Source organism: Pantherophis guttatus, chromosome 16 (genome assembly GCF_059756535.1).
Source record: "Pantherophis guttatus breed Tessera chromosome 16, ASM5975653v1, whole genome shotgun sequence".
NCBI classification, from domain to species: domain Eukaryota; kingdom Metazoa; phylum Chordata; class Lepidosauria; order Squamata; family Colubridae; genus Pantherophis; species Pantherophis guttatus.
The window spans coordinates 11,337,592-11,359,867 of NC_142078.1; the positions used below are offsets into that span (position 1 = coordinate 11,337,592).

Here is a 22,276-nt window from a genome sequence, read left to right on the forward strand (position 1 = left end):
TCAGTGTTGGAAGCACCGGCAGCCTTCTGAAGAAAAAGCACGCAGCAAATTCGAGTCCAAACAAACATACAAATGAAGGTTTCGTCGTGGCTTCCATGCAAATTCAGAACACTGGAAACTTGCCAATTTATCTTGCCCGCGAGCAGTTTCATACAATACCGGTAGCATTAGCACAGCTGCAGCAGCAGCCGCCAAAAAAAGCCAAAACAATCCTTGGTTGGATAAACAGAGGCACAGAATCAAAACTGGGTGAAGTGTTAGTAGCGCTTTATAAAGCCTTAGGAAGGCCACAACCTGGAGTAATGTGTCCCATTTTGGTCACCGCACTACAAAAAAAGACGTTGAGACTTTGGGAAAAAGTTGCAAAGAAGAGCAATTAAGATTGATTCAAGGCCTGGAGACAAAAATGTATATTTATTTATTTATTTATTTATTTATTTATTTATTTATTTATTTATTTATTTATTATATTTCTATACCGCCTTTCTCCCATAGGACTCAAGGCGGTGTACAGTCAAGAAAAATATAGACACACAAACATCATAAAATTGCTAATTAAAAGAAGAACGTATATGAAGAACGGTTGCAGGATTTGGGTTTGGCCAGTCTAGAGAAAAGAAGGATTCGGGGGGGACATGATAGAGGTCTTCCAAAATTTGAGGGGGCTGCCCCAAAGAAGAGGGGATCAACTTTTTTTCCAAAGCACCAGAAGGAAGGACAAGAAACAATGCATGGAAACTAATCAAGGAGAGAAGCAACCTAGAACTAAGGAGGAATTTTCTAACAGGGAGGACAATTAACCGGTGGAACAGCTTGCCTCCAGAAATTGTGGGTGCTCCATCACTGGAGGTTTTGAAGAAGAGATTGGATAACCACTTGTCTCAAATGGTATAAGGTCTCCTGCTTGAGCAAGGGGTTGGACTAGAAGACCTCCAAGGTCCCTTCGATTCTGATTCTGAGCAGTCTTACATGAGAGTTCCATGCAGAATTGTCTGCCGCACTCTCAGCAGTAGGAGAAGTGAGGAGGAGAAGATCAAGGAACTGACCTTAGCAACCTACATTTTCTTAAAGAGAAGGGAGGCCCTGAGATTCCAGCCAAGTAGAGGTAGTCCTCCACTTACAACAGTTCCTTTAGTGACCATTCTGTCAGCTTTGGAAGCCATATTAGCATCGGAAGCTTCCAAGCTGCCACCTTCTCGTGTGTGGGGAAAGTAGGAGGAGGGGGGATTTAGTAAAGGGAATGTAGACAAAATAGCATTCTTCTTTTCGGTCAAGGTCAGGACAGTCCTGCATCTGGAGAAGGAGTGGTTGGAATGGTGTCTCGAGATAGGATGGATGACAATTGGACCATGTAATGGGTTGATGGGTGCAGGAGATGGATTTGGGGGGTTTGATTTACTGAGGGGAAACCCAGAATTCTCAGATTCAGGTTTTCCCAGATGTGCCAGTTTACCTATTCTAATAAATGGAACTTTCAGAAAATACTTGCTTCAGAGTTTTTAATTGGAGCAGAGGTTTTTCTGGAGTGCTGATATGTTCGCGATTACGACGGCACAGAAAAAAGTGGCTTATGACCGTTTTTCACACTTACGACCGTTGCAGCATTTCCCCCCCTGGTCACGTGATCAGAATTCGGATGCTTGGCAACGGACTCGCATTTCTGATGGCATTTATGATGCTGTGGCAAGAAAGGTTGCAAAATTGGGCAATGTTCACTTAACAACTGTCTCGTTTAACCACAGAAATGATGGGCTCAATTGCGGTCGTACAATTGCGTGCGTTCTGGATTTAGGCGCTCAAAGCAAGTGCTAAAAAGTCAACGAAAGGACTTTTTCCAAGATGGGAGAGCAGAATGAAGAGGCAGACGGTTGTTCCACCCTTTTAAAGTCAATATTTCCTCATCGTTTCCCTTCCTGAATCCTGTTCTACGATTCTAGACTCCACCTTGAGCAAAAATTATGGCATTCCTTTTTCTTTTTCACTACCCCTAAGAGAAGAATTTCATCAAAGCAATGTGGATTAGGTAATGTACCTTCATTCAGTCAATGCCATTTATTTATTTCGTACGACGTCACAGAATAAAGACATAAAATTCACAAAAGCAGTATATAAAATCCAGATATAAAATACCAGAACGGCAGATTATTTTAATATTCTATTCCATGGGCCATTGGGAATTTCTTTTTGGTCTAAAAATCCACTTCCTCAGTCATGACCTAATTCAATACGTTTTTTCAAAGAGCATCTATTTCTCTTTGTCTTACATTGTTTTTATAGTTCTCCCATTCATTGCAAGGTCAAAACCAAATAAATCCCACTCGGAGTAAGCATTTGGAAAAAAAAAAAAACACCCAAATCCGAGAAAAATAACATTCACAGAGGGAAGATGGTAAAATATTGTTATTTTTTTTTCAAAGAAGCTTAATTCTAGAAAGAAGGTTTTAAAGTATTCGGTGGATTCCGGTCAATATCTTTCCCCAACTTTTCCTATCTCAAATGCGTTGGATTATAGCCACTGTTATGTCACATAGGCAGTAAATGTTGAGGATGTATAGCTCAGGACATCTAGAGGGTGCCAAAAAGAGGGAAGATTTTTATATTTGCAGAGGTTTTATCTAAAAATGCTATAGCAGTCAGGGGCTGGTCTGCCCAATCAGAAGAACAGAGTTGGAAGGGACTCTGGAGGTCATCTAATCCAACCCCCTGCTCAAACAGGAGATCCTACACCATTTCAGACAAATCCAAACTCTTTTTAAAAAGATTCTTCCCTCTCTTAAATTCTAGCACCCAAATTCAACTTCTGATCCTGCTCTACCAGCTGCTCTTGAATAGCTTCCCACGTCAAAATCCACAGCCCATTTTGTTTGTTTTTTAATACGAAGGGCGATTTATTCTAAACCATGAGTTTGAAGATAGGATGTGCCAAGTTAGCAAAAAGCCAGAGCGTCTGCTAATTCTCCTCCGTCTAGCGTCCAAAGAAGGCTGAACACAGATCTTCTGGGATCCAACAGAGGGTTTCTCTACAATGACCATCACATCTTTGGAGCGGGCTGCAGGAAAACTAGGCAGTCCTGGAATAGTTGAAACCCTTTTAAGAACACTAGGGCAGGGACAAACAAAACCAACCCCTCCCAGACCTTTTAACTATAGTTTTCTTTCCTCCACCAAACAAAGGATGATGAGTTAAGTCAACCCAACTCATCTAAAGATGTTGAATTAAGTCAACCCAATTCATTTGAAGATGTTGAATTAAGTCAACCCAACTCCTCTAAAGATGTTGAATTAAGTCAATCCAACTCCTCTAAAGATGTTGAATTAAGTCAACCCAACTCCTCTAAAGATGTTGAATTAAGTCAACCCAACTCCTCTAAAGATGTTGAATTAAGTCAACCCAACTCCTCTAAAGATGTTGAATTAAGTCAACCCAACTCCTCTAAAGATGTTGAATTAAGTCAACCCAACTCCTCTAAAGATGATGAATTAAGTCAACCCAACTCCTCTAAAGATGATGAATTAAATCAACCCAACTCCTCTATAGATGATGAATTAAGTCAATCCAAGGTTTGAACAGCAGCTCAGTCGTGACTGGCAGAATATATCCGTCTGTGTTGCTGTCTCATTGTGCCTCGAGTTGTTTGGATTAATGAGAAAAAGTCACAGCCGACAGCAAAACTTTGATTGCAACCGTGTAGCACAGAGTTCTTCCTTTGTATGCAGAATGTTCCAGGTTAAAAAAAAAATTTTTTTGGCGTCTCCAGGACAACCCTAAGAGATGCCGAGAGTTGGTGTCAACCATGCTGTATTATTTTGACTCAGGAGCAACGAGAGTTCTTCGCTGGGAATTTAAGTCAGATTGAAGCACCTCACCCCCCCACTTTTACAAAATGGCAGGAGCGTTACCGAGGACTCACTGCCTTAATCTCCGATCTGGGGGACAAAGGAAACGAACCCCACCAGCGATTGGCACGGACACGTAACAGGTCAACCTCCCCAAAGGAAGCGCTTTCTGCTAAATCTTTGCAGTCCCTTCACCGGTAGGCAAAGCTTCCCTGTTCCACAGCTTTTAAAAACAGGGTAACAGAATTGGAAGGCTTCTAGTCTTAACACCCTTCCAGAGCAGGAAAGCCGACATCCTTTCAGACAAATGGCTTGTCTAATCTCCAGTGATGGAGCATCCACAACTTCTGGGGGGGAAGTCATTCCACTGATTGATTGGGAAATTTTTCCTGGAGTTCTAGGTTGGTTCTCTTCCTTGATTAAGCCCTGACTCCTACAGAGACACACCTTCTTTTAAGGAGCGGAGCGATTCTGCCTTGGATTCAGGAAGAGGGGCACCGAGGCAAAAAAACTCCCCACGAGAGACTGATGGAAAGAGGGTTAGAAGTTGGACCGAGCTTCTCTTCCCTAAACACGAAACCTGTTCAACTTACAGCACCACCGGGCGCCAAAGAACTGATTTTTTTCAACCCAATACTGTCACATTTCTCCCCCCCATCCTTTTCCCCACTCCCCCCACCCCAAAGTCAGATCAGGCTCCCAAAATGTCAGTTTTCCATTTTTGAAGCCAGCCGGTCTGTCTCTGTTTCCAGCCAACACTCACCTCGTCAGCTTTTGGGAGAGATCTTCCCTCCGTGAATAACATCTCACCGTCATCCTGGGGGCGAGCATCTCAAGGCTGGGATGAAGACGGTTGTCTCTCTCTCTCTCTCTCTCTCCCCACAATCCCCCCTTCTCAAATCAAGCCCAGCAGCGGCGGGAAGCCCCCCCACCCCATCCAGCTTCTGAAAAGCATGAAGGATCCGTCATCCAAGCCATGGCTTTGCAATGTGTTTTCTTCAGGGGATGAAGGAAAAATTAAAAAAAAATAACGGTAATCTCCTCGTTTTTCTCCTCCACCGACCCAGGATCTACTTCGTTGGTCGATCCCCTGGTTTTCTCAGACTGGGTGCAAAAAATAGCAAACCAAACAGGCCTTCATCACAGAGAGAGAGAGACACACACACAAAACCCCCGCGGTAAGGACCCAGCAGCTAGCAAAGAGAGAAAGGGAAGATGCTGAAGGCACAGTCTGCCTCTTGCTGCCACGTGGTGGTGATGCAAAAAAATGAGAGAAAGAGAGAGAGAGAGAGAGAGAGAAAGAGAGAGAGAGAGAGAGAAACAGAGAGAGAGAGCGCAAGAGAGAGAGACACACACACACACACACACAGAGAAAAAGATACACACACACAGAGAGAGAGAAAAAGATACAGACACACACAGAGAGAGAGAAACAGAGAGAGAAAGATATATATATATAGAGAGAGAGAATAAAAGAGAGAGATATAGACACAGAGAGAGAAAAAACAGAGAGAGAGAGAGAAAAAGATATAGAGACACACAGAGAGGGAAAGATATATACATATATAGAGAGAGAAACACAGAGAGCGAAAGATATAGAGACACAGAGAGAAAAACAGAGACAGAGAAAGATATATACACACAGAGAGAAAGAGAGAGAAACAGAGAAAGGTATATATATGTATATATATAGAGAGAGAGAGAGAGAACAGAGAGAGAGAAAGATATAGAGACACACATAGAGAGAAACAGAGAAAGATATATATATATATATATATATATATATATAGAGAGAGAGAGAGAGAGAGAGAGAGAGAGAGAAACACGAGAGAGAGAGAGAAAGATATATATATATAGAGAGAAAAAACAGAGACAGAGAAAGATATAGAGACACAGAGAGAGAGAGAGAGGAGAGAGAAACAGAGAGAAAAAGATATATATATAGAGAGAGAAAGAGAGAGAGAGAAACACACACAGAGAGAAAAACAGAGAGAGAGAGAAAGATACAGAGGCAGAGAGAGAGAAACAGAAAAACGCAGAAAGAGAAACAGAGAGAAAGATATTCAAATTCTGTGGAAGGCAGCCAATATTTCTCATTTTTTTTATAAGCCCCACCTTGCTCTCCATTTCTCTAACATATGCTTTAGCAGTTAATGCGGTTTAGCTGGGAGGGGAGGAGGATGCTTAAGAAGGGATAGAGCTTCAGCACATACACAAAGGATAGGAGATGAAACCAGGGTTTTTTCCGGCATTGCAAAGGGCAGGAGGAGATGCGAAGGGTGGATGTTACGAAGAAGCTGCTGTAGATTTCAGCTAAAGATGGGGAGAAACTTCCTGGGGTAAAAGGCTGATTTTTGTCGAGTTGAGTTTTTAACAGCAACGCCCTGACCAAGAAAGCTCAATTCACAAAGAGCCTCACGGAAGTTGAATACAAGGAACACGAGATGTGGTTACAGAGTCTTGGAAAGCAGAAAGGATTTCTCTAACCCTCATTTTTTTTAACTGTGGTATGTTAAAGGTAAAGGTTCCCCTCGCACATATGTGCTAGTCGTTCCAGACTCTAGGGGGCGGTGCTCGTCTCCGTTTCAAAGCCGAAGAGCCAGCGCTGTCCGAAGACGTCTCCGTGGTCATGTGGCCGGCATGACTCAATGCCAAAGGCGCACGGAACGCTGTTCCCTTCCCACCAAAACTGGTCCCTATTTTTCTACTTGCATTTTTTTTTTTACGTGCTTTCGAACTGCTAGGTTGGCAGAAGCTGGGACAAGTCACGGGAGCTCACCCCCGTTACGCGGCACTAGGGATTCGAACCGCTGAACTGCCGACCTTTCGATCGACAAGCTCAATGTTTTAGCCACTGAGCCACTGCATCCCTGTGGTATGTCAAGGCACGGTAATAGTTCATCAATCAGAAGAGAGCCAGAAGGGACCTTGGAGGTCTTCTAGTCCAAGCAGGAGACCCTATACCATTTCAGACAACTGACTATCCAATCTCTTCTTAAAAACCTCCAGTGTTGGAGCATCCACAACTTCTGGTGGCAAGCTGTTCCACTGGTTAATTGTCCTCATTGTTAGGAAGTTTCTCCTTAATTCCAGATTGCTTCTCTCCTTGATTAGTTTCCATCCATTGTTCCTTGTGCTTTCTGGTGCTTTAGGATCTAAATTGACCTCCCCTCCTCTTTGTGGCAGCCCCCTCAAATACTGGAAGACTGCTATCGTGTCCTCCCTGGTCCTTCTTTTCTCTAGGCTGAAAATCATTCCCAAATCCTACAACCGTTCTTCAAGATGTTTTACTCTCCAGGCCTTGAATCATCCGAGAGTGGCTCTTCTCTGGACTTTTCCCAAAGACACTTGTAGTAGTTTTTGTTTCTCAATGGTTTGATCCTATTTTTGACTACTGGATCAAAACAAATCGCTGGATAAGATTGGAATCTCCATCTGGACTTCATCTGCCATCTTTGAGGGTTTCTCCCCACACTTTTTTTTTTACTTTCCCAGACTCAGAGAATTCCCTTGAGATGCTGGGGAAAAAAATGATGAGCTTTCTAGAGGATGAAATGATCCTTGTATTTCTGGAAAGGGTGGAGGAAGACATAAAGGATTCCATTGAAGGACAAAGGCAGTTATCAGATGTGGTAGGTTCTTACTATCATACTATGCTAATTCAAGGCCCAGTAAGGAAAGTGAAGGCACCCCAATTAAAACTGGGACTTTCTGATTTGAATTTGTCCCTCTTTAACATGGGAAGATTTGGCTGCTCTTGAATTTCTCACTTAGTCTCACCTTTGTCTGGTTTTGTCTGAGCTTGGTGGTTTTCCTGAAGACGTTTCATTACCCAATTGGATAACATCACCAGCACTAGAAGCGAGTGGAATTTGCAGGGAGGAGGAGGAGGAGGCGGAAGAGGAGGAGGAGGAGGAGGAGGAGGAGGAAAAGAAGAAGAAGAAGAAGAAGAAGAAGAAGAAGAAGAAGAAGAAGAAGAAGAAGAAGAAGAAGAAGAAGAAGAAGAAGAAGAAGAAGAAGAACAACAACAACAACTATGGGGTCCTTGGTGCTCTCTGAGCTTGGTAGTTTTCTTGCAGACGTTTTATGACCAAACTGGGTAACGTCATCAGTGCTAGTGAGTGTAGGGGGGTTGCTGCCTGTTTATTTCCAGTTGCAAATCCAGCTGGGTAATGAAAGCTCTGCAAGCAAATCACCATGCTCAGTTCAACATCTGAGTTACAGATACTTCATTTATCAGTTTAGCACAATGAGGTGGAATTTTCCAACGCAAGGAACTACAAAACCCATCCTTCAAACTAATGTGACTTGCTAGGAACAAGACCTGAAAGTCCAGAAGACACATGTCAGCAGCCTTTGTGCTTAAAGAGCTAGAGATGTTGTTCGTGAATTCCAGAGTGTTGATGAACCATTTAGTAATCAAATGGATTTTTTTTCCCCATAAGTACTTCAGTTAATTCAGATTAAAAGGCCTCCAGGTTCCTGCTCTTACATTCGCCGTCATGATATTTCTAAGGAGAAACTGAGGCATAGTAATCGAATGTGTGTATTTTAAGTTCTGTATTGGATGTTTTTTGACGTTCTGTATTTGATGTTTTACGGGACTGGATTCTGAGTGCTAAATGTTTATAATAGATATTTAAGCTTTCCATTTTTTAAAAAAAAATCATATTTTTTTTTAAAAAAATAAATCCTGTGCAACATTTGGAGGGAAGGAAATAATTCCATAACTAATAAATGCGGAGGCTGTCGTGAAGCAGATGGGGAGGCCAAAGACCGAAGTGCAATTTCCTGATTTTAAAAATCCATTCAGGAAAAAAAAAAATGATGAAGGTTTCAATTCCACTGGCCCAATTAGCTAATGAACTACTTATATTGAGATGAAGGCATCATTGAGAGAGGGCAAAATGTCCCTCTTTTCGAAAACAGAAAATAAAAAGGTCATGAGAGATGGCTTTTGCTGGTTTCCAGAAGCCAAATATTCCATTATTAAGAGGTTATTTAAATATCAGTTATTGTAGAGCTAGGAGAGAAAAAAAATGCCTGTATCACTCAGAACACCAGTCAAGAACAATTTACCTCAACGCAGAAATGTTGCTGAGGGAAAAAATTAAAATAGTGGCTCTGTGGACAAAACCCGAACAAGTAGGTCAGTCAAAAGCAGAAGAGCTTTGAACCAGGAGATCTGAAAGCTTCTCTTCGGATGCCACCTCGATGTCAGGATCTCAAGTGGCTTTCAGCTACAGAGGGCGAGGTTTCAGATGAACGTTAGAAGAACTATCTCTATCCTGAGAGCAAGTCAACACCAGGAACAAGGACCTAGAGAGGAGGATTGGAGACATTCTGATGGCTCTCAGATCTTTGGGATCAACTCCCACACCAAGAAAATCAACTGCTGGGTTTGGGTTGAATATCAAGAGGAGCTTCAAAAGATTGACATCCATTCAACCGGTGACCTATGGGCTGGGTTCCAACCAATGTTTCAGATTTCAACCACACTGGCCCTGTCCAATGGACAATGAGAATGTCAACTCGCAAAGCATCCCTGGCCTGCTCTCGAGTTGCAATAGGCCAGGGGGGAATGGGAAACTGGCGAAACTGCACAGCAGCGAAAAACAGATGCACATTCCACACTTATCTCCCTCAAGGCTGTATCCGAGGGATACCTACAGCAGTCGAAGGGGAGTGACCTCTACAACCCGCGAAATTGCTCCGGTTGGCGAATGTGATTGATGACACACCCTGGGAGGAGGGGGGGGGAAGGGTCATAATTGGAGTGTAAATTACGTAGAGTCAGAGCTGGCTTCACTTGGGAACTTGCCAACATGAAGCTCCTAATAAATAACTGGATTTCTTTGAAGCTTAACTCGAGGCTCATGATTATTTTTTTTTAAATTTGATTTATATGCCGCCCTTCTCCGGAGACTCAGGGCGGCTTACAATGTGCTCAGCAATAGCCTTCATCCTTTTGTATATTTATACAAAGTCATTTTATTGCCCCCACAACTTGGTCCTCAATTTACCTACCTTAGAAAGGATGGAAGGCTGAGTCAACCTTGAGCCTTGGCGAGATTCAAACCTGCAGTAATTGCAGGCAGCTGGTCTTAATAACCAGCTTAATAACAGGGTGCCTTAGACCACTGTACTAGCAAGGCTTAGAGAAGGAGAATTGGGAGCAGAGAAGGAATTGGGAGAGTTTGAGAAATTGGGGAAAGCATCTAGGAGGCATCAGGTTAGCTTCTCAGAGATGTGGTGGGGCTTCCCTTCTCTGGAGAAATTCCTGGATTTTCTGCAACGAGCAGGTAATTCAATTGACCAGATTCTATGGGTTCCTCACCCTCCCAGAAATGGCACAAGGCATTCATTTCAGCCTGGATTTCATTCCAGAGATGTATTTTATTTTTAAGAGTGGGTTCTTCCCCCGGAAACATCACGTGGAGTCAACTCTAAAGTGGCTTAGATTTATCCCATCTCCATTTATCCCATGTCCTCAAACATCCACAAATACTTCAGAGCAGCCTAGATGAAAAACGAAAGCAACGGAATGCTGACCAACCAACGATGCCAAGGAAGCACCAGATTTGTTTTAATGGGGGCAGAATTTCCTCCAAGAAATCCGAAGACAACACAGGGTGTGGGGTCAGGAAAGCGGTTACGAGTTGCTAGACACCAAAGACCGGCTCTCTAAAGTGAGAAGAAACATTCTTGGCACCCTCAAAGTGCCACTTCCAATCCTTAATAGTCCCCATTGTAAAGTTTGCACAACAATCTGCGCTTGCCTTTTCAGAAATGGGTTGAGTCACACCGAGAAAAAAATGCCAGAGCCCATTGGAGAAAATGGCTGAAAATGAATTGGATTGGATTGGACAGAATGTTCATAAAAATCAAAATGCATCTAATGTTCCCCGCGGATTTAATCACTTCCCTCCCTTTCATCGCTCTGTAACCACAATACAACCGCTATTATATTGAATGTCGTGTATCCAATTTAAGGGGTGTAAGAACAGAAACAGTCCCTGCCCAAGACACCGGACGACTGGAAGTCGTCGATCTTAGAATTCGAGAGCTGGAAGGGAAGTCTTCTCAAGCAGGAGACCCTACACTCGTGATGGTGAACCTGACATACGTGCCAGAAGTGGCACGCAGAGCCCTCTCTCCAGGCACGTTAGCTGTCATCCATTATTCTTCCGAGTTCCAACCAGCTGGTCTTTGTGCAGACGGGAGCGCCCTGGGAAGCTGAGCTTCTGGTATGTGTGCGCCAGCCAGCTGGTCTTCGCATATGCATGCATGTCAGAAACCAGAAGACCAGGTGACAGGCGCGCATGTGCACGCTGGAAACCGGAAGCTCAGCTTCCCAGCATGCATATCCACGCCAGGGAGCTGCTCTTCCAGTTTCAGGCGCTCCCGCATGCGCACGATTGCTCTCCCTTTTGGGCACTAGGTTCACCAACACTGCCCTACACCATTTCAGTCAAATGGCTGTCCAGTCTCTTCTTGAAAATCTCCATGGATGGAGCACTCACAATATTTGGAGGTATGCCATTCCACTGATTAATTGTTCTCACTGTCAGGAAATTTCTCCTTAGTTCTAGGATGCTTCTCTCCAGAACAAGCTGCTAGAAGAAGCCTGGTGGCGCAGTGGTTAGAATGCAGTATTGCAGGCTAATTCTGCCAACTGCCAGCAGTTCGATCCTGATCGGCTCAAGGTTGACTCAGCCTTCCATCCTTCCGAGGTCGGTAAAATGAAGACCCCAGATCGTTGGGGGCAAGAGGCTGACTCTGTAAACTGCTTAGAGAGGGCTGCAAAGCGGTGTATAAATCAAAGTTTACTTAGCGCATTGTAAGTCGCCCTGAGTCTCCGGAGAAGGGCGGCATATAAATCAAATTTTTTAAAAAAGTGCTATTGCTATTCAACCCGTTGCTTCTTGTCCTGCCTCTAACGCTTTAGAGAATAGGACAATCCCTTCTTGTCTGTGATAGTCCCTCAAGTACTGGAAGACAGCTATTTTGTCCTCCTTAATCCTTCTCTTCTATAGGCTAGGTCAGGGGTCAGCAACCCGTAGCTCTGGAGCCACATGTGGCTCTTTCATCCCTCTGCTGCGGCTCCCTGTCGCCAGTCGGCGCCACAATTTTGAGAGGCGCTTCCGGTTTGTGGGGAGAAAGCATGGTGCACCAGGAGGAGACTCTATGGTGAGGGGTGGGTCTTCCGGTCGGCTCCACAAGTGATAGGGCTTTCGGTTAGGACAGGTAGAGGAAAAGGGACGCCACCCTAGGAGGAGCTTCTATGGTGGGGAAACCGGACTTCCGGTTGGCTCCAGAATTGATGGGGGGCTTCCGGTTAGGACCTTTGTGGCTCTTTGAGTGTTTAAGGTTGCCGACCCCTGAGCTAGGCGTATCTAACTCAATGGAGTAGTGACAGCAAACCACCTGGTGGACAGAGAAGCAATTTAAAGTCCCCAAAACAAAGCAGATGCAGCCAAAACTAGCAAATGGCCCATTTTGCCAAATCTACTGGAAGCATTGTAATATCATATCCATCCCACCCGACCCAGAAGGTCAAAACACAACCAAAGAATGTGGGAGGGGGATAAAAAAAAACCCTCTTGACACATTCTAAGGACAAAAGATTTTGGCCACCGAGAAAGGTTATTCCCAGGATTAGAAGGCTGTGCGCCCAATTATGCATTCTGGATAGAAGGAACATGAACTTTTTATAAACTCTGAACACCTGTTGCGATATTGCAAAAGAGCTATTGTCTCTCCCGGGGTAGCTTGGATCCCTTTTCAAAAGCAGGACAAATGTGCTGACTTTTACGATAAAAAGACTTGGTTCTCAACTTTGAACCAGGGGTCCTCAGCAGTGGTGGGTTTCAAATTTTTTTACTACTGGTTCTGTGGCTTGGTGGGCGTCGCTTGGTGAGCATGGCAGGGAAAGGATACTGCAAAATCTCCATTCCCATCCCACCCCTGGGGGAAGGATACCGCAAAATCTCCATTCCCTCCCCACTCTACGGGAAGGATACTGTAAAATCTCCATTCCCATCCCACTCCACGGGAAGGATACTGTAAAACCCCATTTCCTCCCCACTCTGCGGGAAGGATACTGTAAAATCCCCATTCCCTCCCCACTCCACGGGAAGGATACTGTAAAATCCCCATTCCTTCCCCACTCTACGGGAAGCATACTGTAAAATCTCCATTCCCACCCCAATCCAGGGGAGGGATATTGCAAAATCCCCATTCCCTCCCCACTCCACGAGAAGGATACTATAAAATCTCCATTCTCATCCAATCCACGGGAAGGATACTGTAAAACCCCATTCCCTCCACACTCCAGGGGAAGTTTACTGCAAAATCCCCATTTTCTCCCCACTCCACAGGAAGGATACTGTAAAATCTCCATTCCCACCCCAATCCAGAGGAAGGTTACTGCAAAATCCCCATTTCCTTCTGATCAGGGAGGCAGAGAATAGATGGGGGCGGGGCCGTCAGAGGTGGTATTTACCACTTCTCTGAACTACTCAAAATTTCCGCTAACGCTTCTCCAGAACTGGTCAGAACCTGCTGAAACCCACCTCTGATCCTCACCCACAAGTCAAGATTCCCCCCTTGTTGTGGGGGGGAAAAAACAGAGAACCAAGTTTATTCAGCACAATCCGCAGCTTCAGCTCGAGGAGAAAAATCAATAGAACATTAAAAGGTTATTCAGACAGAGAGGCTCACAGCCTTAGACAAATAAGTTTACTTAACCCATTTCTGGTCTTGTAAGTGAATCTACTTGGGAACCCAATTTAGAGTGAAATTCCCCAATGCAGCACCTGACATTTTTTTTTTCCTGAGCTAAAGGCCACCGTCTCTCTTTGGCACCATGCAGCTGAAGACCATGACAGAAATGTCACCTCGCTCGTTCCCATTGGGGTTGAAATTTAAGACAGGTAAGAAATTTACTTCCCAGTCATGCATTTAGCCATTTTCTCCTGGGGGTGCTTTGCTTGCACTATTTGGGGTAGCTCTGAGAGCTACAGACTTCCAGAGAGAGAGAGACAGACAGAGAAAGAACATAGACATAAATATAGAGCGATAGAGAGAGAGAGAAGAGAGACAGACAGACAGACAGACAGACAGACAGACAGACAGACAGACAGAGGGGGGAGAGGGAGAGAGCGCGCAAGATAATAGCAATAGAGAGAAAAGAGAGAGATGATACAGATAGAAATAAAGTTAGAGATGATAGATGATAGAGAGATAGATAGAGATAGAGAGCAAGAGATAGATAGATAGATAGATAGATAGATAGATAGATAGATAGATAGATAGATAGATAACCTGTTTCCCCCAAAATAAGACATCCCCTGATAATAAGTCCAATTGGGCTTTTGAGCGCATGGCAATAAGACCAAGTGCTTATTTCAGGATTCAAAAAAATATAAGACAGGGTCTTATTTTTGGGGAAACACAGTAGATGATAGATAGATGAGAAAGATAGATAGATAGATAGATAGATAGAGAGAGAGAGAGAGAGAGAGAGAGAGAAAGAGAGAGAGAGAGAGACAGACAGACAGAGATAGATAGACAGACAGACAGACAAACAGGCAGATAATAGACAGAGATAGATAGATGAGAGAGAGATTTAGGTAGGTAGGTAGATAGAGATGATAGATAGATGATAGATAGATGACAGATGATAGATAGATAGATAGATAGATAGATAGATAGATAGATAGATCTCTCCAAAACCCTCTGCAGTCTACCTTTGCCCAAGGGGGTCTTCCTGGCAGTGAAGATGATTGAATGAAGCCATTCTTGGAATCTCCTCACCCACCGAGCACTGCCAACTTATTCAAGTGAGCTCCAGAGAGCCTCAGAAGCCACCAACGAACAAAAGAAATCCGTCTAAGAGTTTTGCTTAGAAAGGAAGAGCTTGGGGGAGAGATACTAGCATTCTTGCTACCAGAGGATTTGGAACGGTGACCTAGGATCGCTTGGTGAAAATACCCCCACACAATGGGTGTCCTGAGATAGACCTAGCCAACTTTCTCCCCCACCCCCAGCCTGGCACATACCCCTCCTGTATCACATTGCAACTTCCATCCCTCCCAGATAGCAGCGGTCCTGGCTTAGGACCACGGCATGACAAGAACTCCACTAGATTAATCCTCCATCGTATATTTTACAACCTGACACCAGGAAAGCTATGACTCTCCTCAACTCCCTCCAAACCAAGCCATCCCAGGAGTAAAGCATGCTGGGAGTCGTAGTCCAGCCACATCCAGAGGGCCGTGGCAATGCCCTCGCGCAATGCACGAACCTAGCCAAAAAGATTCAGGAAGGCGATCTACCAAACTTTTATGAAGTTAGGTCGTCTGGTTTCAGAACTTGCCAGCAGCCCCGGGTCCCCAGCGCAGAGGTCTCGATCGATCGATCAATGAGTAAACTGAAGCCCCTTGGTTATCTCTGATGAATGCCAACACCTTCTCACCGTTGGTTAAGCATTTATAGATCTCTGACCCAGTGGCCTCTTGGACTTCAGAGGTCAAAAGGGATTAGCAAAGGTCAGCTCCAATTATTGGCTTTTTTTTTTTTCAGGAAGGAAGGAAGGCAGGTGAAGAGAGAGATTGGTTCCTTCCCAAAGGCCAAACTCACCGAATTCAAGCTACGTTTAACCCTTCATCTTCTAAATGCTCACGAGCAACGCCTTCCTTCTGGGGGTCTTCTACTCCCCACATCGGTGGGGCATCTTCACGATCAGGATGAAAAACTGACGTGCTTCTCAAATCTAAGCCTAGTGTCAAAACCTGGACGGGCTCCCACGTAATGCCTCGGTCTTTGGGACATTGGCACCTCTGAATAAGACGTCACCGCCATCCATGCCAAGCTCCCCACGTTCTCAACCCTTGGACAGAAGCAAACTCGGCTCGTACGGACAGCCGGAGTAGCACAGGGAGAAATTGCCTTTTAAAAAGTCAGTGTATTATTCATTTTATATGTCAGATATAAATAGCGGATTATAAATATCTGGCTTTCGTTTCCCCCGTCCAGGAAGAGAGCCAAGCATCTCTTGGCGAAGGGGCCGCCGTACGTCTACGACGTGATCGGGAGATCAATTTTCTGTCCCATGCAGGACACATTTGGACCTCACAGTGGTCAGCACCTTCTCTGGTGTACTTCTGCTCCAGAAGAAAGATCTGAAATGCCTCCAACCCCCTGAGGAACCTCTCAATGGGTCAACCTGAGACCCTGGTTTCTTTTTATTTGATTCTTTCTTTCCTGCTACTCCGAGCTACAACTATTTGCCGAAGAATCTTTCCATCGTAGCAGCAACACATCAGCCATAGCTGGTTCCCTTACATGGTCAGCGGGAGGTAACGGAGAGTTCCCAGCAAACAGGCCCCTTCTCTTTCCCGACAGAGATTTCCCATGGGAAAAAGGCAGAAGAGGAAACAGCCAGGAGAGGGGAGGAGAATAAGTGGTGGGAGAGAGAGGGGGGGGGACACTCCAATGATAAACCTTATTTTAATCCGCTAGTCAAACCTCCAGATCAGTGGGGGTTTCCTGCTTTCTAGCAATTTTAAATCGCGTGGCACAGCTGATCGTTGGAAATACCAGTTCGGATGAACCGATACCTTTTTTTTACTACCGGTTTTTATCACTACCGGTTTGCCGGAACCGGTGTGAACCGGTAGGATTTCACTGCTGCTCGGCCTGCTTCGGTGCAGGAAAATTATTTAGCAAATCCCAGTTGGAAGATTGCAAAATTATTGGAGCAAAGTTAGCTAGCAGTAGAGACCTGTCAGAGTTGTGATATTGGGCTGCATGCAAAGAATCAGATGCAAGGCAATTTTGGCAATGTTTATTATCGTTATTTTATTTTTTTTTAATGTAAACTATCAACCCCAATATCTCGGGGGCTGCCCCAAAGAAGAGGGGGTCAACCTATTCTCCAGAGAGCACCCAAAGGCAGGACAAGAAGCAATTTGATGGAAACTAATCAAGGAGAGAAGCAACCTAGAAGTGAGGAGGAATTTCCCAACAGTTAGAACAATTAACCAGGGGAACTGCTTGCCACCAGAAGTTGTGGGTGCTCCAACACTGGAGGTTTTTAAGAAGAGACTAGACAGTCACTTGTCTGAAATGGTATATAGGGTCTTCTGCTTGAGCAGGGGGCTGGACTAGAAGACCTCCAGGGTCCCTTCCAGCTATCGATTCTGATTCTGTATTCTGATACTCGCTTCTCCCCCAACCCACAATCAAAGGGAAACATTAATTGGTTGCTTTAAATCAGCTTTAGGGGATTGTTTGCTCACGACAGCGCCTGAATTTTCGCAGTCTGATGTAAAGAAGGAAAAAAAAAACATCTTGTTGCTCATTAAATACATGAATGATACAAGCTGTGCATTACAGATTCATGGGGACAGGAGCTTATCAATTGCTAATGAATTTGAAACTCATCCCTGACAGCTTTCTCCCTCTTCCCCCACCCCCCTCTCTCCTTCAATCATCCTCTCACTCTCCTTTTTTTAAAATAGAGGGTTCATTACTGGAGACAGAGATTTCCACCATGGTAGTTAATCATAACGCCTCCATGTATTTTCTCCTAGAAACTGATCCAGGGAGAGAAAACTTAAATATGTTTTCTTAGCCCACTCTGGCACACACCCAAATCCTTCATCTTCTCTCTTTCTCTCTCTCTCTCCCTCCCTCACTCCCTCCCTCCCTCTCTCTCTCTCTTTTTAAAACTGGAGATTGAAAAGTTCTGAGGATAGGCACTGGGTTGGACTAGAAGACCTCCAAGGTCCCTTCCAGCTCTATGATTCTATATTCTTTTTTTTAGAAGAGAAGAGAAGAGAAGAGAAGAGAAGGGAAGGGAAGGGAAGGGAAGGGAAGGGAAGGGAAGCGAAGGAAGGGAAGGGAAGGTAAGGGAAGGGAAGGGGAAGAATAGAATAGAATAGAATAGAATAGAATAGAATAGAACAGAACAGAACAGAACAGAACAGAACAGAACAGAACAGAACAGAACAGAACAGAACAGAATAGAATAGAATAGAATAGAAATGAAATAATGAAATGAAATGAAATGAAATGAAATGAAATAATGAAATGAAATGAAATGAAATGAAATGAAATGAATTCTTTATTGGCCAAATGTGATTGGACACACAAGTAATTTGTCTTTGATGCATATGCTCTCAGTGTACATAAAAGAAAAGATACGTTCGTCAAGAATCATAAGGTACAACACTTAATGATAGTCATAGGGAACAAATAAGCAATCAAATCATATTAGGAAACAGTCAATATAAATCATAAGGATACCAGCAACAAGGTTACAGTCATGCAGTCATAAGTGGGAGGAGATGGGTGATAGGAACAATGAGAAGATTAATAGTAATGCAGACTTAGTAAATAGTTTGACAGTGTTGAGGGAATTATTTGTTTAGCAGAGGGATGGCATTCAGGAAAAAACTGTCCTTGTGTCTAGTTGTTCTGATGTGCAGTGCTCCATAGCGTCGTTTTGAGGGTAGGAGTTGAAACAGTTTATGTCCAGGATGCGAGCGGGTCTGTAGATATTTTCACAGCCCTCTTTTTGACTCCTGCAGTATACAGGACCTCCATGGAAGGCAGGTTGGTTGTGATTGTTTTTTCTGCAGTTCTAATGATCCTCTGAAGTCTGTGTCTGTCTTGTTGGGTTGCAGAACCAAACCAGACAGTTATGGAGGTGCAGTTGAGAGACTCAATAATTCCTCTGTAGAACTGGATCAGCAGCTCCCTGGGCAGTTTGAGCTTTCTGAGTTGACGCAGAAAGAACATTCTTTGTTGCGCTTTTTTGATGACGCTCTTACTCTGCCTTGGATAGAGGTTGGACTAGAAGACCTCCAAGGTCCCTTCCAGCTTAATTATGACTACAGGAAATGGTTCTGCCCTATATCCGATTCATTTTGTTCCTGATTTCTGACTCCCCTGAGGCTATCCAACACCTCAAAGGCATTCCTCTCTCTGTGACCCCTTTTAAAACGGAGGGTAAACATTTATGTTAAGAGCCACTGTTGATTCCTAAGGAACAAGGGTAAGTGGTGCTGGCTGGAAGGATCTCATAAACCAGGAATGCCAGTTGGCTTCACCCAAAACTTTCCACCTATTTGGCAGCCGACCCCGGCGTTCCTTTGTTATTTTAAGCTCTGTTGTGTTATCCCTTCCCAGCTCAGCTGATCAAAAAAAACCCCACAAAACCCATCCAAAGGCTTGGAAAAGGCAGGAAAATCACAGGAAAACTGTATCGGAATTGTTTTACAATGGCTTTTTAGTGTTAGTTGCGAAGTCGTGTCCGACCCATCACAGCAATGTTTCTCCAGGCCTTCCTGTCCTCTACCATCCCCCGGAGTCCATTTAAACTCAAGCCAACTTCTTCAGTGACTCCATCCAGCCACCTCGTTCTCTGCCGTCCCCTTCTTCTTTTGCCCTCAATCTTTCCCAGCATTAAGCTCTTCTCCAGTGAGTCCTTCCTTCTCATTAGATGGCCAGAGGATTTGAGTTTCCTCTTCAGGATCTGGCCTTCTAAAGAGCAGCCAGGGTTGATCTCCTCTAGGACTGACTGGTTGGATCTCCTTGCAGTCCAAGGGACTCGCAGGAGTCTTTTCCAGCACCATCGTTCAAAGGCCTCCATTCTTTGACACTCAGCCTTCCTTATGGTCCAACTTTCACAGCCATCCATTGCAACTGGGAAAACCATCGCCTTGACTATACGCACTTTTGTTGGCAGGGTGATGTCTCTGCTTTTTAGTAAACTGTCTAGATTTGCCATGGTTTTACTCCCCAGGAGCAAGCGTCTTTTAATATCTTGGCTGCAGTCCCCATGTGCGAGAGCCCAGGAAAATAAAATCTGTCACTACCTCCGTTTCTTCCCCATCTATTTGCCAGGAAGTGAGAGGGCTGGATGCCATGATCTTAGTTTTCTTAATGTTGAGGTTTTTTATTTTTTTTATATTATTTTATTATATTATATATTTTATTATAAAAATAAAAAGTGTTTTATTTTTAATGTTGAGGAATTGTTTTACAATGGCTCTTTAGGAGGTGTAGCTAATTTGTTCCTCTGCCCCATCCTTAAAAATCTCTTTCTTACAGGGGGGGAGACATTTTCTGGAGAAGCTCTGGAGGAAAGGTGACAAGCAGACTTTGGCTCTAAAGTCTGCTATCTGCAAGGAAGAGGAGGTTTTAATCTGTATATTCCTGATTGCTAAAACCAGACTTTGGAACTGGGTTATCTGGTCAGAGTCATTTGTGTTTCATTGGGAGATTGGAAGTTTGGAGACGTTAAGCCTTGTGACTGCATTTTTCCGGTTTAATGTTAATTCTAGGTCATCCTTCTGGGTTGTGTTTTTGCAACTGCGTCTCTGCTGTTATTAAATATCTGTTGCTGTTTCGACAATCTACACCTTAATCTCGTGTTTCAACTCCTACCTTCAAAACGACGCTATAGAGCACTGCACACCAGAACAATTAGACACAAGGACAGTTTTTTCCCAAATGCCATCACTCTGCTAAACCAATAATTCCCTCAACACTGTCAAATCATTTACTAAGACTGTATTACTATTCTTCTTCTCTTCCCTATTAGTATCTATCTCTTCCCACTTATGACTATAACCTTGTTGCCTGTACCTTTCAATTATATTGTTTTTACTTGTTTCCTAGTGCGATTTGATAACTTATTAGTAACCTCGACTATCACTAAGTGTTGTATCTTTTAATTCTTGATGAATGTATTTTATTCTCCTTATGTACATTGAGAGCATGTGCACCAAAGACAAATTCCTTGTGTGTCCAATCACACTTGGCCAATAAAAAAAATTCTATTCTATTCTATTCTATTCTATTCATTCCAATCTTCTCTTCTCTTCTCTTCTCTTCTCTTCTCTTCTCTTCTATTCTATTCTATTCTATTCTATTCTATTCTATTCTATTCTATTCTGGCCCTCAACCCAATGCAGGAGTTTCAATGCGGTGAGACGAAGCAGGTAATACCTGCTCCTCTTTTTCACTGACCTGTGTATGTTGTCATCATCAAAGACAAAAGTCTGGTTAGTGTAGCATCCTGGGTTGGGCTGGGCTCCTGGCCTGGTGTCCTGGCCAGAGGCATAGCAGTCTCTGGATAGACCATGACTGTCCTCCAAAGATGTCATTGCTGCGGTTTTTGGGCGCCTCCAAGTGTCCTCCCAATGGATGGACTCTCCTGGGCAAGGTCAAGAGCTGGGCAGCTGCCCAGAGATTGCGTCTTTCTCCCCACTGTGGGGCTCTGATGCTCTCCCAGCCAAGCCTCTTCTGGTTCATTCTGCAGCCTGCCAAAAGCGCCGGGAAGTTTTAATCAGGATTGGGGTGCCCGGCCAACAGAGCTCTGCCTCTAGACAGACCAGGATGGTGGCGACCGCGGGAGGCAACATTTTGGGGAAGCTGGTCGAGGGCAGGGAGGCTTACCTCTCCATCATTCACCATCGCTGCCGGGCTGGAAGGGAGAAAGGTGAAGGTCTCCAAGCGGCTCCATCGACAGTCAGAAAGAAGAAGATGCTTCTCAGATGCCGGTTCCCACTTATCCATCCGAGCGGGAGTGACTCCTTGTCTTCTGGTGCCATCTAGTGGCCAAGCAAAGAAAGGGCGAGATAAAAATTTATTTATTTATTTATTACATGTATTTATTTATATGCCGCCATTCTCCCGAAGGACTCGGATTTTTCTTGCAAGGCTGGAAGACCTGGCTACGTACTGGACAGCGCTGGCTCTTCGGCTTTGAAACGGAGATGAGCACCGCTCCCTAGAGTCGGGAACGACTAGCACATATGTGTGGGGGGAACCCTTTACCTTTAACACTTCACATGATCTTTTTTATTTATTTATTTATTTATATGCCGCCCTTCTCCGGAGACTCAGGGCGGCTGACAATGCGCTAAGCAATAGCCTTCATCCTTTTGTATATTTATACAAAGTCAGTTTATTGCCCCCACAATCTGGGTCCTCATTTCACCTACCTTAGAAAGGATGGAAGGCTGAGTCAACCTTGAGCCTTGGCGAGATTCGAATCTGCAGTAATTGCAGGCAGCTGGTCTTAATAACCAGCTGAATAACAGGGTGCCTTAGACCACTGTCCTACCAAGGATCTTGATTCTATCCCTCTGTTAATGCAGCCTAGGATTGTATTGGCTTTTTTTGGGTGGTTTCCTTTGTCCTCTGTAGCACTGCTATTTTATATTGGGCTGACCGTAATGCTACATTTAAAAAACAAAACAAAAACCCAACTGTTCATTGGGTCCATAATCATTTGATTCCAACATTTTTATCGTCGTCTTTTGAAAGAAAATCCGCTAAACTCTCGCTAAATCTAATTTGGGAGCTTGTAAAGCTAGTCAGTGGTTTTAGAAGATTGGGATGAATGTAAAGTTTGCAGGAA

The 22,276-nt window shown here is 44.1% G+C and overlaps 1 protein-coding gene across 5 annotated transcripts in view; it reads right to left on the reverse strand.

Annotated features, from left to right (window-relative positions):
• Positions 1-21,104, reverse strand: part of KCNT1 (potassium sodium-activated channel subfamily T member 1) — a 114,079-nt gene extending 92,975 nt beyond the window's left edge. For 2 of the 5 annotated variants that reach the window (XM_034425307.3, XM_087880051.1), the window contains exon 1: positions 20,881-21,104. In XM_034425307.3, the coding sequence (XP_034281198.2) occupies positions 20,881-21,017 (137 nt within the window). In that variant the 5' untranslated portion in view covers positions 21,018-21,104. Of the gene's footprint in view, positions 1-4,600; positions 5,071-20,880 lie in introns of those variants that run through there. The other 3 variants (XM_034425305.3, XM_034425308.3, XM_087880052.1) reach the window with 3 other exon arrangements.
• Between the last annotated feature and the right edge of the window lie 1,172 nt (positions 21,105-22,276).